Raw genomic sequence first — 15,354 nt, forward strand, 5'->3', positions numbered from 1 at the left:
GTCAAGGTTCCTTCCCCACTCTGAACTCTAGGGTACAGATGTGGGGACCTGCATGAAAACCTCCTAAGCTTACTTTTACCAGCTTAGGTTAAAACTTCCCCAAGGTACAAACTATTTTACCTTTTGCCCTTGTACTTTATCGCTGCCACCACCAAACATCTAACAGGTATATAACGGGGAAAGAGCCCGTTTGGCAACGTCTTTCCCCCAAAAATCCTCCCAAACCTTACACCCCCTTTCCTGGGGAAGGTTTGATAAAAATCCTCACCAATTTGCATAGGTGAACACAGACCCAAACCCTTGGATCTTAAGAACAATGAAAAAGCATTCAGATTCTTAAAAGAAGAATTTTAATAAAAGAAAAAGTAAAAAGAATCACCTCTGTAAAATCAGGATGGTAAATATCTTACAGGGTAATCAGATTCAAAACACAGAGAATCCCTCTAGGCAAAACCTTAAGTTACAAAAAGACACAAACAGGAATCTACATTCCATTCAGCACAGCTTATTTTCTCAGCCATTTAAAGAAATCAGAATCTAACGCATATCTAGCTAGATTACTTACTAAGTTTTAAGACTCCATTCCTGTTCTGTCCCCGGCAAAAACATCACCCAGACAGAGAGAGTTTTGTTTCTCCCCCCCCCCCCCCGCCCCCCAGCTTTTGAAAGTATCTTGTCTCCTCATTGGTCATTTTGGTCAGGTGCCAGCGAGGTTATCCTAGCTTCTTAACCCCTTAAAGGTGAAAGGGTTTTTCCTCTGGCCAGGAGGGATTTTAAAGGTGTTTACCCTTCCCTTTATATTTATGACAGTAGTGATTGTCTGGTTTCACCCAGATAGTTCCTATTGGGGCATTTAGTGCACTGGATGAGGTACACTACATATGATAGGCATGTGTAGGACTCATCAATCTTGATTATCACTACAAAAGGTTTTCTTCCCCCTCCCCTGCTCTCCTGCTGGTATTAGCTCATCTTAAGTGATCACTCTCCTTACAGTGTATATGTTAACACCCATTGTTTCATGTTCTCTGTGTATATAAATATCCCCACTGTATTTTCCACTGAATGCATCCGATGAAGTGAGCTGTAGCTCACGAAAGCTTATGCTCAGATAAATTTGTTAGTCTCTAAGGTGCCACAAGTACTCCTTTTCTTTTTGCCAGTCTCGAAAGGTGTGTTGTGGGGAGTGCTGATCATTGTAGCAGTGGAGATATGTCTGCAGGTTTTGCATCTGTTGTTCTGGCAGGGTCTGGTGCTGGTCTGAGTTGCTGTGTCTTGGCCCTCGTCTACACTACAGAGTTGGGTCAATGCAAGACAGCTTACATTGACCTAACTCTGTAACCATCGACACAAAAATGTCGCTCCTGCCAACATAACTCACCTGCTCTGCCAACTTAATAACTCCACTTCCACGAGAGTGCTTAGCTCGATGTAGTGGAGTGTCAGTTGCTGGTTCTCAGAAGCCATCCCACAATGCCCCACACTGACAGTTAAATCGGTGCAAGCGCACCTGGCGAGGACTCGCATCGCTGACACAAGAAGCATAGTGTGGACATGCAAAAGTGATTTAATTACTGCTGTGGCTGAGCATCCACGTAACTTAGATGGACATAATATTGTAGTGTAGACATACCCTTGCTCTATGGGGAGCTTGCTTCTGATGATGAGGTTGGACAGATTAGGGGATTGTTTGAAGGTCAGAAGAGGGGGTCCAAAAAAGGTGTCTTTCAGGAAGCCAAGGAATAGACATGGATTGTGTGGGCTTACAGTGACAGATATGGCAATTTCTTGCAATATTCTTGAAAAAAAACCTTATTGAACTAACTTTAAGTAGTTTTGGAGCCCATTGTTTAAATGCAAAAGTTACAAATGCCAGAGGACTGTATTGAACAATGGATCAGACAAGAATGGACTTTTGGGCAAACAGTGTCATGTATCTCCTGAGGAATCTCTAGTGGGAGGAGAATGTAAATTCCCCACCTCTAGTTATGCAGAAACCCAGCCTTTTAAAGCTACACCCGCATGAGCTGATTACCTGATCCTGGAATCTGAAGATCAAAGGCCCAAGCTGTATAAAGGAAAAGCTAAGCTACTCATAGGGAGGGTTTGTTCTGAGCTATGAACTTGTTACCACAGAAACCCCCCTCTCTGCGGAGGGTCTGAAGGACTCCTACCAAAGCTCCTGCTGGACAGGGTGTGTGTGATCTCTGGTAAGCTTATTAGCATGCATGTAGATTCTTTTATTGTTTTTAACATGTTTTCTCTCTAATGCTTTCACCTTAAGAATAAATGTGCTTGTTTAGAAATGACTGTGTGGTGATGTATACCTGTGCGCAATCTTGCTGTTTACAGCGTCTAAGAGAGAGCAAAGTGCAGCCACCGGCCTGTTTAGGCAGTCTGGCTTGCTAGGAATAACAAAGTATAGGAAGGAAACTATGCAGCCTAGAAAAACCCTGGTCAGGAGGGAGAGATGTGGGTGTCTGCCCAGGAGAGGTGATGGCCAAGGAGCCGAGAGCCTAAGAATGGGGACTCTTGCTCGACCATGGAGGGGAATACAGAGGCAGCTGTCCTGAATTGTGACACTTAGTATGCATGGGATTCTGTCATTGACAGGCTAAAGCTACAGATGGAGAGAATAGGAGACTGTACATGGATAGGTAAGATCCATAATTCCCAACCTTTATGCAAGTAAGCCTCAGAAACTCTTCTAGCTGTGGGCTATGTAAGTTCAGATGCTTTTCTGAGTGTATGTTTCTTCACTCTTTCTTAAACAAACAATATTTTGTTCAACTGCAGGTATAACTCAGAGCTGGCTGTTAACGTGGTGCTGATGGCATCCTGGAAGATGAAAGAATTTAAATTGCCATGGTAGGGAAAGAGAACAAGCAGAGATAACTAGTCCTAAAGTGCCTATCACAGGGTGATTGGCCCTTTAAGGGGAGATGGATCCAGTCCCTACCTGTGACTGACCCTCTGCCTCCCACCTGAGGCTGTGGGGCTCAGGTTCAGGTGAGAATGTGAAGAACACATGGCCTTCATAAAAGCCAGGAAGAGCTCAGACGAGTTGTAACTGCAGAGAGAAGGAGTGCAATGGTTAGGTGGCTCCAAGGCAGGTAGTCTGGAGAGTGAGAACTGAAGGGAACACAGAGTCAGGAGGGAGACTCTGTGACATGGAACCAAAACCTGGCTTTGGTGAGCTGAGGAAGTTTACCATGAATTACACCACAGTCCCGAGGAGACGTAGCAGTGCAGGGACCAAGGGAGGCTCCTTGGACCGGGATCAGACCCTGGATGCTGCTGGACTGAGGAAGCCTGCCATGAATTGCAACACAGCCCCAGGAAGGAGGCTGTGGAGCCCCTGGAACCAAAAGGAAGAAGTTTGAGTCCAAGGACCAGGGCAAAAGGAAACCTGGAAAAAAATTATCCAGGGAGACCAGTGATTAGCAGAGCTCCCTGGCTCAGAGGGAACTAAGGGAGAGCTGGGACTTGAAGTTCTGGAAAAAAGTGAATTAGAAGCCTCAAGAAGATTTGAAGCTGAAGGGCCCAAGGAGACCATATTCTGTAAGGACTTAATAACCCAGACCCCCTGGAGCAGGAATGTTATTTTAAGTTCTCTGGGCTGTGAATTAGTGGGAGAACCAGGAGGGAACTGAAGGGGGCATGTTCTGGGACTGCACCCTGCTACCATCCCCAGTGGTATAATAAAGAAGGGGTTCTCTGGGGTTGCTGCCCCTGCCAACAGTGAAGAAACAGATGAGAGAGGATCATGAGGGCGTAAAATAAGCTCTCAAGCTTTCGATGTGCAGGAGCTTGGTGACCAGTTTTACACATAGCACAGTATAATAAGTCATAGATTCATAGATATTTAGGTCAGAAGGGACCATTATGATCATCTAGTCTGACCTCCTGCACAACGCAGGCCACAGAATTTCACCCACCACTCCTGCAAAAACCTCACACCTATATCTGTGCTATTGAAGTCCTCAAATCGTAGTTTAAAGACTTCAAGGAGCAGAGAATCCTCCAGCAAGTGACCCCGTTCCCCATGCTACAGAGGAAGGCGAAAAACCCTCTTCCAATCTGCCCTGGAGGAAAATTCCTTCCCAGCCCCAAATATGGCGATCAGCTAAACCCTGAGCATATGGGCAAGATTCATCAGCCAGATACTACAGAAAATTCTTTCCTGGGTAACTCAGATCCCACCCCATCTAATATCCCATCACAGGCCATTGGGCCTATTTACCATGAATATTTAATTACCAAAATCATGTTATCCCATCATACCATCTCCTCCATAAACTTATCGAGTTTAATCTTAAAGCCAGAATAGATCTTTTGCCCCCACTGCTTCCCTTGGAAGGCTATTCCAAAACTTCACTCTTCTGATGGTTAGAAACCTTCGTCTAATTTCTAGTCTAAATTTCCTGGTGGCCAGTTTATATCCATTTGTTCTTGTGTCCACATTGGTACTGAGCTTAAATAATTCCTCTCCCTCTCCGGTATTTATCCCTCTGATATATTTATAGAGGGCAATCATATCTCTCCTCAACCTTCTTTTAGTTAGGCTAAACAAGCCAAGCTCCTTGAGTCTCCTTTCATAAGACAAGTTTTCCATTCCTCGGATCATCCTAGTGGCCCTTCTCTGTACCTGTTCCAGTTTGAATTCATCCTTCTTAAACATGGGAGACCAGAACTGCACAGAGTATTCCAGGTGAGGTCTCCCCAGTGCCTTGTATAACGGTACTAAAACCTCCTTATCCCTACTGGAAATACCTCTCCTGATGCATCCCAAGACAGCATTAGCTTTTTTCACGGCCATATCACATTGGCGGCTCATAGTCATCCTATGATCAACCAATACTCCAAGGTCCTTCTCCTCCTCCGTTACTTCTAATTGATGCGTCCCTATCTTATAACTAAAATTCTTGTTATTAATCCCTAAATGCATGACCTTACACTTCTCACTATTAAATTTCATCCTATTACTATTACTCCAGTTTACAAGGTCATCCAGATCCTCATGTAGGATATCCCTGTCCTTCCCTAAATTGGCAATACCTCCCAGCTTTGTATCATCCGCAAACTTTATTAGCACACTCCCACTTTTTGTGCCGAGGTCAGTAATAAAAAGATTAAATAAGATTGGTCTCAAAACCGATCCTTGAGGAACTCCACTGGTAACCTCCCTCCAGCCTGACAGTTCACCTTCCAGTAGGACCCGTTGTAGTCTCCCCTTTAACCAATTCCTTATCCACCTTTCAATTTTCCTATTGATCCCCATCTTATCCAATTTAACTAATAATTCCCCATGTGGCACGGTATCAAATGCCTTACTGAAATCTAGGTAAATTAGATCCACTGCGTTTCCTTTATCTAAAAAATCTGTTACTTTCTCAAAGAAGGAGATCAGGTTGGTTTGGCACGATCTACCTTTTGTAAAACCATGTTGTATTTTGTCCCATTTACCGTTGACTTCAATGTCCTTAACTACCTTCTCCTTCAAAATTTTTTCCAAGACCTTGCATACTACAGATGTCAAACTAACAGGCCTATAATTACCCGGATCACTTTTTTTTCCCTTTCTTAAAAATAGGAACTATGTTAGCAATTCTCCAATCATACGGTACAACACCTGAGTTTACAGATTCATTAAAAATTCTTGCTAATGGGCTTGCAATTTCATGTGCCAATTCCTTTAATATTCTTGGATGAAAATTATTTGGGCCCCCCGATTTAGTCCCATTAAGCTGTTTGAGTTTCGCTTCTACCTCAAATATGGTAATGCCTACCTCCATATCCTCATTCCCATTTGTCATGCTACCATTATCCCTAAGATCCTCTTTAGTCTTATTAAAAACTGAGGCAAAGTATTTGTTTAGATATTGGGCCATGCCTAGATTATCCTTGACCTCCCCTCCATCCTCAGTGTTTAGCGGTCCCACTTCATCTTTCTTTGTTTTCTTCTTATTTATATGGCTATAGAACCTTTTACTATTGGTTTTAATTCCCTTTGCTACTTGACTTTTAGCCTGTCTCACTTTATCCCTACATGTTCTGACCTCAATAAGGTAGCTTTCCTTGCTGATCACTCCCTTCTTCCACTCCCTGTATGCTTTCTGCTTTTTCTTAATCACCTCTCTGAGATGCTTGCTCATCCAGCTTGGTCTACAACTCCTGCCTATGAATTTTTTCCCTTTTCTTGGGATGCAGGCTTCCGATAGCTTCTGCAGCTTTGATTTAAAATAATCCCAGGCCTCCTCTACCTTTAGATCCATAAATTCTTCAGTCCAATCCACTTCCCTAACTAATTTCCTTAATTTTTGAAAGTCAGCCCTTCTGAAATCAAAAACCCTAGTTGCAGATTTATTTTTGTTAATCCTTCCATTCAGTTTGAACTGAATTAGCTCATGATCACTTGAGCCAAGATTATCCCCTACAACTTTTTCTTCTATGAGGTCCTCACTACTCACCAAAACCAAATCTAAAATGGCATCCCCTCTAGTCGGTTCAGCAACTACTTGCTGAAGGAATCCATCAGCTATCGCATCTAGGAAAATCTGAGCCCTATTATTATTACTAGCACTCGTCCTCCAGTCTATATCTGGGAAGTTAAAGTCTCCCATGATCACGCAGTTTCCATTAGTATTTACTTCATTAAAAACATTAAAAAGGGCTCTATCCATATCCAAATTAGATCCTGACGGTTTATAGCACACCCCAAGCACTATCCCAGGGGAGGCTCTAATAGTTTTCTTCCCCAATGTAATTTTTGCCCAGACGGACTGTGTCGTATCCATTTCATTGCTTCTTATTTCTTTACATTCTACCTCATCATTGATATACAATGCTACTCCACCACCTTTACCTTTATTTCGGTCTTTCCTAAACAGCACATACCCTTCAATACCTGTAGTCCAGTCATGACTACTATTCCACCATGTGTCTGTTATCCCTATAATATCTGGTTTCACTTCCTGCATCAGTAGCTCTAGTTCCTCCATTTTGTTGCCTAGGCTCCTTGCACTGGTGTACAAACATCTTAATTTTTGCTGTTTGGCCTCACTCACATTCTGTACCCTATTCGGCACGGTCATTCTACAGCCAGTATGACCTATTACACTGGTATCTACACTGCCCTTCCTCCTACCCACGGCTGTATCCTCTCTTACTTCGTTTTCTTTCCTCTCAATGCTAAAATCTGGTGTGGAGATTACCTGGACATCTCCCAACCATCTCCCCCAAATTCCTAGTTTAAAGCTCTCTTAATCAGTTGTGCCAGCCTCCATCCTAGAAGTCTATTTCCTTCCCTACTCAGACGAAGTCCATCCTGAGAGAACTGTCCTCTGTTCATAAATGCCTCCCAGTGGCCATACATCCCAAAGCTCTCCTTATAGCACCCTGCCTAAGCCATCTGTTGATAGTCATAATCTTGTCACACCTTTGTTGCCCTTCTCTAGGAACAGGCAGAATCCCACTAAAGATCACCTGAGCCTCAATTTCCTTAAGCGTCTTCCCCAGCCTAGCATAGTCTCCCTTAATACTTTCCAGTGAGAATCTAGCCATATCATTGGTTCCCACATGAAAGATAATTAGGGGATTCTTTCCTGCTCCCTTTAGAATCCTTTTCAACCTCAGGTCTACATCCCGTATCTTAGCACCTGGAAGACAGCACACCCTCCTATTCTCTGGATCAGCTCTGGTTACAGGCCTATCTATTCTTCTCAGTAAAGAGTCCCCGATCACATAGACCTGCCTTTTCCTGGTGACAGTGCTATTCTCCAGTCTATCCCCTGTTCCCTCTGGCTGCAAGTTCCTTCCATTCCTATTCTCCCTTGTAATCCTCTTCAACCCATCCTGTATCCTCCTGGGGCTCATATTTGGTGTAGTCTCCATTAACTCTTCCCCTTTTCCTATAGGACTAGCCGCTCTTCTCTTCTTCCTTGTCCTTCCATCTTCAGTGATTACTTGCTGAGCCCCTTCTTCATTTTCCAACTCTGCAAACCTATTCTTGAGCTCTATTTCTCCTTCACTAGCCCGTCTTTTCCTCTGCCTGGTTCTTTTAGTCACATGCTTCCACTGACCACTTTCCTCACCCAGTCTCCCCACAGAATTCCCCCGTCCTGCTTCCATCTGCAAGTCTGAGCTTTTCCCTTCAGATACCTCATGTCTTTGCTCCATAATCTGCTCAAACCCCTTCCTAAACTCAACCAGACTTTCCACCTGCGTCTCCAAACCTCGGATCTTTTCCTCCATCAGCTCTATCAGACGGCACTTCATACAGACAAAACTCTTACCAGGTGCCCCCTCCAGGATCATGTACATACCACAGCTTCCACAACCAGTCATCTTCATTGTGTCTTCCGCTACATGGGTCACTCCCACTGCTGCCTCTGTATCTGTCATCACCTTCCCACCGAAATCCTGTTAGTCTGGGAAACACAAACCACACCAAAACACCACCACCCAGAGCAAAAACAAACCCCAAACAAGCACCACAAGACAAACTCGCCTTTCAAACTCCCACTCAAACTCCCCTGTTTACAGCTCTGTTTGCTAGCTCCTGTGCCGCGGCAGCTGTCTGTGAATTGTAGACTGATTACTTAGGAGCCAAAATGCCTACTTATGATCAAATGTGAACTGCAACCCTAAACGTGGTTTTATCCCACACATTATATAAATAATTCAGTAAAAGGAAATGCTCAGCATTATGCACAAACCACAAAATTTCAAATGATAACAATTCATTTAAAAGCAGCATACAGAATATGGCACCATCACAAAGCTTAACTCAAATTCTTGTATTTTCAGGCATCAACCTGTGTTGAAAATGTTCTTTGCAGTGGCTTTATACTTTTACTTGAAATTCACTAGCTTTCAGAATAGGCAGGGTGTGCGGGTCGAGTTTTACACAAATCAAGTTTTACACTGGATTGTGCAACTGTAGAAGGCACTAACAGTAAACCTGTTTCATACAGTAGTCAAATAAAAGCAGTCATTTCACATATATAAAGGTTGGGCAAAAAAGTCCTCACTTAATATATTGTTTACTGTATTTCAATAAGTAGCATTCACCACCACTGTACAGTAATCTTTCTTCACTGTTCCTTGATTTTGAATACCTTTGGCCTATTCCATCCTCAAGGAACCTGCAGCTTGATGGACTGGAACCAGCTTTGGCTTTTAAGATGCACTGTGCCATCCTGTGCGTCAGCCTTTATCCATTTGTCTCTTTCATTCATTTGATTCATATGACCTGAAAAACAAAACTGCATTCAGCTTGCTATTCTGACACATTAAAAGTTTCTTCAGTATAAGCTTATTCAGAGCTTCCTGGAAACATTCTGCAAGAGGATTTGATTGATGCTTTGTGTTTCCTTGCTGACATGATATCATTTGTTCTCTAAGTCTTTTAGTAATACGCCAGTGGAATGAATCTGGAGACTCATCATATTTTCTATTGCATAAAATCATGTAGATTAGAACTGCAGTGGGAAAAGAGACAAGGTGGATGAGGTAATATCTTTCATTGGACCAACTTCTGTTAGTGAAAGAGAGAAGTTTTCGAAACGCATCTGTCATGGAAGCAAGAAGCTTTCATCTCAGCTGCAAACTAGTCTAAGAAACATGGGTGAATGCCATGTACTATAGTGCTGATTTACTGGGACCAGTTTGCTACCTGTGGAAATGTTATTCTTATTACAGCAGTGCATAGAGAACATGACTGAGACTGGGGCTCTGTTATGTTAGGTGCTTTACATTCACATGGTAAGCAACAGTCCTTGCCCTGAAAAGCTTGCAGTCTAAATGGACACAACAAGGGAGAAAGTCAATATCATTTTACAGATGAGGGGGGCTGAGACACAGAGGACTAGATTCACAAAAAGCCTTAGGTGCCTAAATCCGAATCAGGCCCCACTGGGATTCACAAAACTCCCGCTCTGCTGCCCCCAAATTCAATAACTCGCTAAAATCACTTGGCACCTAAATTTTTGCTGAAGAAGTTCCTAGGTACCTATGTTTCTGCCTCTGAGGAAGCGCACTGCAGCCCCACCAGCCTGAAGCCTGGAGTGATTCATAAACTGGGGAAGGAAGACAGGCATTCTGCCTAAGTCACCTGAAAGATCTGATCCGGGAGGCATGCTCAGAGCCTGCTTACCGGATCAGGCCCCTAGAGATGATCTTACACAAAATGGCTGGGGACCAGGGGGAGGGAGAATTAGGACCTCCTTTATAACTTTTAGCCCAGTGATCAGGGTACTCGCCTAGAATGTAGGAGACCTCCCAGTTCAAGTCCCTCTCCATCTGAGGGAGAAAAGGAATTTGAACTGGGATCTGCCACTTCTTTGAAGAGTGCCCTAATCAGTTGGCTATGGGATATTCTGATGGAGGGAGGAGAGTCCCTCCATCTCTCCTGTCGAAGCTGTTCCACTATTGGACGAGAGAGAGAGAGAATGTGCCAGCATGAGAATGATTCTGTAGCCTGGTGACTAGAGCACTCAGGTGGGAGACCCAGGACCCAGCCCCCTGCATCAACGATTAAAAAAAAAAAAAAAAAGATTTAGCCACAGTGGAAAAGCTTCAACAGGAGAGACTGAGGGAGGGAGCTGAACCGGGGGGGGGGGGGTCTCCCAAGTGAGTGCTCCAACCACTGGGCCAGAAGTAATGAGGAAGCACTGTCGCTCCCCCTCCTGCAGCTTCTTGCCAAAACAGTGTAGGCACCTAACCCCAAAGAGGTTTTGCAGCAGAGAATCCCATGCAGAGATAGGCACCTAAATCCAGGCTGCAGGGAGGTGCCTATCTCTGAGAAAGGAGCAGGGTTTAGCACACCCCTCTCAACTTGGCATCTCCCATTGGTTAGCTTAGGTGAGGAGCCACTTCCCATGCTGGCTATTATGAGTCCCATTCTCAGGCATCCGTCTCCAGTGGCGCTGGAATATTTTTAATAGTGGGAGTGCTGAAAACCAGCCCCCTTACCCGTGTCCAACCCCTCTCCCCCAGCTGAGGCCAGGAGCAAAGCCCTGGGTGCAGGGTGGCAACAGAGCCCCGGGCGTGGGGCTGGCAGCTGAGACCCCGGGCACGGGACTGTCAGCTGGGAGCCCGAGGGTGCTGCAGCACCCCTCGCACTCCTAGTTCCTGCACCTATGCCTGTCTCTTCATATTCATTGTACAGGGAGCCTAGGCACCTAACTCAGGCTTTGTGAATGCCAGTGATTTTCTTGGTGCCTAAATTTCTTTGTGAATCTAGCCCAGGGGGATTAAGTGATTTGCCCAAGGTTACAGAGATAATCCGTGGCACATCTAGGAATTAAACCCAGATTTCCTGAGTCCCAGTCCCATGCCAGTCACAAGATCAGCTTTCATCTTGAACTCTTTTCTAAACATCCTTTTGTTTAAATTTTTGATGACTTTAGTGCTTATGTAAGTGTGTAATTTGTAAGTTTAGCGCTGAGCCTGGCATGGCCTGGGGCAGGTACTGAAGCAGCATTCTAGAACAACTTTGCAAATGCGCCTCGGTTCAAACCTGCAACACACAGAACGTGAAGTCCTGGCCCCAACGAAGTCCAAGACGAACCCTGCCATGACTTCAATTGGCCAGTTTTCATCCCTAGAATCCAAGTCTTCTTCTTGAGAAGAGGCTGACACTGCTACTGCAGTTCTATATGTTGATAAGTGGTGGCTACTGTGAGACTCTGGACAAAATCATGTCAACCCACAAGAGTGCTGGGAAACTATTTCAAAGCAACTGAGAAGACACTTTGTTTACCCAGCTCTCCCACGGAGCAGGAAGGGATGTGAGTTTCCTAACCTACAGATGGCGAAAACGCTTTGGGGATCTTCATGTAGATGCTCCAGTGCTTACTCCTCAGTCCCCATTGCAACATGGGTCCCATTGAAGTTTTGCTCCTATTGTTTCCCTTCCTGCATTTGGGCCAAAACCCAGGTTTCTCAACTCCATCTGCCCAAACACTCCGAATGTCTGTCTTTGAAAAACATTTAAAAACAAAAGTGGAGTTCATGACAATGTAGGACGGATGGAGTGTGCAGAATATTTGTCATGCTGAAGTTTCAAGTTCTTCAGAAATTTTATCGGAATCCCTATTACTTTTCATTTGCCATAGCTCTGTGAAGGAGAATGAAGAATAGAAATGAAAAGGGAATCTGCCTTCTAAGTAGAGACAGCCCTTAAAACATGAAAATGGACTGAATTTTAAACAGGAAATAACCTCGAAGTGTCAAAAAAATGAGCTGACAAAAATATGAAGGATTTCAGCTGTTCCCTTAGTAATGTTGTATGATATCTAGAATGCAGCCATTTTTCTAGGCTGTAAGAAGAGGGGACAGAGCAAATAGGTGGGGCATAGAAATATATGCCAGGAGATGGAAGTGAGAGTTGAAGATGCCTGGCTGTAATAAGTGTTTTATGCCAAGTGTGAATCTCTCTGGTGTGTTTTCATAGAGTCCAGTAAGCACCACTGCATATGCGTTGATGAGATTTCATGCATCATTTACCTCTTATTAAATTATTGCTATAGAGCTGGAGAAAATCTTTTAACAAAACTAACAGAAAAAATATCTGAGATGTTTCAAAGTTCTAAAGTTGTCTGGGCTCAGCCTCTCGTTTTGTATTTGCTGTATTAACAAAAACGATTAATTCCTTTTGCTTCCTTTGGAGTTTTGTCTCGGCCACACTGGTGGGGAATACAAGACCAACTTCCCTGTAACCAGAGTCCAGTGTCTAAAGTTCCACTCCCCTGGGACATGGCACCAAGAGCTCCTGGGGGAACAGCCGAGCCCATCCCCATTAGCAGTTTAAATCAGGCACAGGAGCGTAACATAGTTTAATGCACATGAAAACTTTCCAACTAAGCTATAAATAATTTTATAAAACCGTGTTGGAGTCCTGCCGGAGTAGTTCTTGGGGCTTTTGAAAAAAGCTTGGGGCTTTTGAAAATCCTACTAGGCACCTTGATGCCTAACTACCACTGATGGGAGTTATGTGCACACACACTTTTGAAAATCCTTCTGGACACCTAGCTGGATCTTTAGGAGGCTAAATAATTTTAAACATGAAGGGTGAGATTTTTACCTTCAGTGATATGAAATTACAGAGTTGAGAGAGCCAGTGCAATGGAAGATAGAGGGACCAAAGAGACTGAAAAATTAGCAGAAAAATCTATGGAGTCGATCCTGCAAAACGTATCCATACGCTTCTGCTGCTGCATGGCGTTCCATTTAAGTCAGTGCAAATCCCTGTGGTAGTATAGGTCTGTGTGGAGCTAATCGTAAGACTGGTCCTAGAACAGTACCAGTCAAGGAACAGAGCAGCGGGACTCAAAACAATAGGTGTCCCCTTTGACTAAAACAGTTAACGAAAGCCTTGGCTTTGACAATTTCTTCAGGAATTTGAACCCCATCGCATGCTTTCGTTAATTTTAGTTAATTTTTTACACCTGCCATTTCAAACTATCAGTGTTGCTCCACCTCAACACCCCTTGTTCCCAGACAAAAAAATACATAGATTAAGGGGAAAGCAATGACCGATGTGGTTTTAATTAAGCGCTATGCAGGGTAATAATATGCAGGCCCTCTGTTGTCACCCTGTTGTGCATCAGCAATGGCACTTACAAGGGGAAGCAGTAGAACAGGGGCTGGCTTTACAACGTGTCCTGGTGATTTAGAGTGCACATGCCCACACAGACAGAGCATCGTGAATTATGAACAGCAGTGGGGCTGTGAACTCTCCTTTTCCTTTCTCCACCGGCTGCACTCAATATGTGGTTTGATGGCCTCAGATTAAATTTCAGTTTTGAGAACCAAACTTGTGTACCTCTCGTACAAACACCACTGTGCTGTAGTCAGACAAAGGCTTTTAAAATTTTAATTTACTTTATTATTTTGCATTTGTATTGTGGCAGCACATAGAGACCTCAACCAAAAGCAGAGCCCTGTTGTATTAGGTGATCGATAAACCGTAAGAACGAATCTTTGCTCCAAAGAGCTTACAGTCTAAACAGCCACCACAGACTGTACATAATTTATTTTTTTATGCTGGTCTTTGTTTACATCTCATGTCCCTCACGCTTAACAATGCAACCAGAATAAAGTTTTCCATGCACTAGCCCAACACTGCAGTACCTGGAGAGCACACACTGCAGGGGAACAGTTACTTGTTAAAGGGATGCTGACAACACAGATTTTTGAAATTAGTTTCTGACTGGCCAGTTAGCTGTTACCACCTCCTTTTTGTTATTCAGGCCAAGGATTGGCTTTGGTGTCCTGATCCACAACTAGGGCGCCTAGATGCACCCGTAGTTGCAATAAGCTGGGACCCCCAAGGGGCGGGCATGGTGGAGACTGGAAGCAGGGACTTGGAAGGGAGGAAAGGTTGTAATGCTGGGGAGGAAGCAGGGATCCATGGGGATGGGGAGGCATCATGTTGATGAAGGAAGCAGGGCCCTGGGGGTGGGAAGCAGGGATGCAGCAGGGGAGGAGAGATGGGGTGGCGGGAGCAGGGACTGTAACCAACCTTGGCTTTATCAGTGCCACCTCTGCAACTATTGACCCGAGAAGAAGCAGGGCCCTGGTTGGGTAGGGGAGTGATTCCCAGCCAAGGCTTGACAGGGTAAAGGAAGGTTTGGCGGGGGGAAGGGTGTGAACTTCTGAGGTCAGGTGGGAAGGGGATGGGGGCAGGGGGAAGGACTAAACAGCTCTGAGTGCAGGCACTGGGGTATCTGTAACTGCCATGATCCCCATCTCTAGCCACTCCTAGTCCCTGTAACCCCTCCCCCATTCCCTGTATAGCACTTTCCCCACCAAACTGCTGAAGGCAGAGGAATCTCTGGCATCCCCTTGTGCCGCCTACACATACTCCAGGCAGCAGCTTCAGCCACTGCTCTTTCATTGGGTGTCCAGCTCCACCTACAGCCGCAATGACGTGGTAAATCCTTTAGTCAATTTTTAAAGTTTTTTTTCTGTTCCACCGCTGCTGACTGTGTAGGGCACATAAGCAAGGCAGCACATGCAGACCTGAAAGCACCATGAAGAGACATGCTGAGGGCCAAGTCTCCCCCTCTCTACCTGGCATGCCTGTGCCTGCCTCTGTTTTACGGTACCCACTCCCAGGTATGCTGTTGCCTCTCCATGCCTGCACCCCACATAGCGAAGAGTTCCTCTTGCTGCTCCCCAGCCCTGGGGAGGGCTCCAGGGACAAGACACAGCATCATTGCCTCCTACTAGGCTGCTACGAACCTTATAAGAAACAACAGAAAAGAAGGTACAGTGTCACATTAATGGTGACATGACAAGTGACTGCCTGTTCACTGAGGCCTACCTTTGTGTGGTTTTAGTGCAGCT

The 15,354-nt window shown here is 44.7% G+C and overlaps 1 protein-coding gene across 4 annotated transcripts in view; it reads right to left on the bottom strand.

Moving 5' to 3' along the window:
• Window positions 1-3,389: 3,389 nt before the first annotated feature.
• FAM185A (family with sequence similarity 185 member A) overlaps window positions 3,390-15,354 on the bottom strand; it is a 99,426-nt gene continuing 87,461 nt past the window's right edge. For 2 of the 4 annotated variants that reach the window (XM_074942530.1, XM_074942529.1), the window contains one exon: window positions 3,390-9,253. In XM_074942530.1, the coding sequence (XP_074798631.1) occupies window positions 5,565-7,094 (1,530 nt within the window). In that variant the 5' untranslated portion in view covers window positions 7,095-9,253 and the 3' untranslated portion in view covers window positions 3,390-5,564. The remainder of the gene's footprint in view (window positions 9,254-15,354) is intronic. The other 2 variants (XR_012637616.1, XM_074942531.1) reach the window with 1 other exon arrangement.

This window comes from Natator depressus, chromosome 1 (genome assembly GCF_965152275.1).
Source record: "Natator depressus isolate rNatDep1 chromosome 1, rNatDep2.hap1, whole genome shotgun sequence".
NCBI lineage: Eukaryota > Metazoa > Chordata > Testudines > Cheloniidae > Natator > Natator depressus.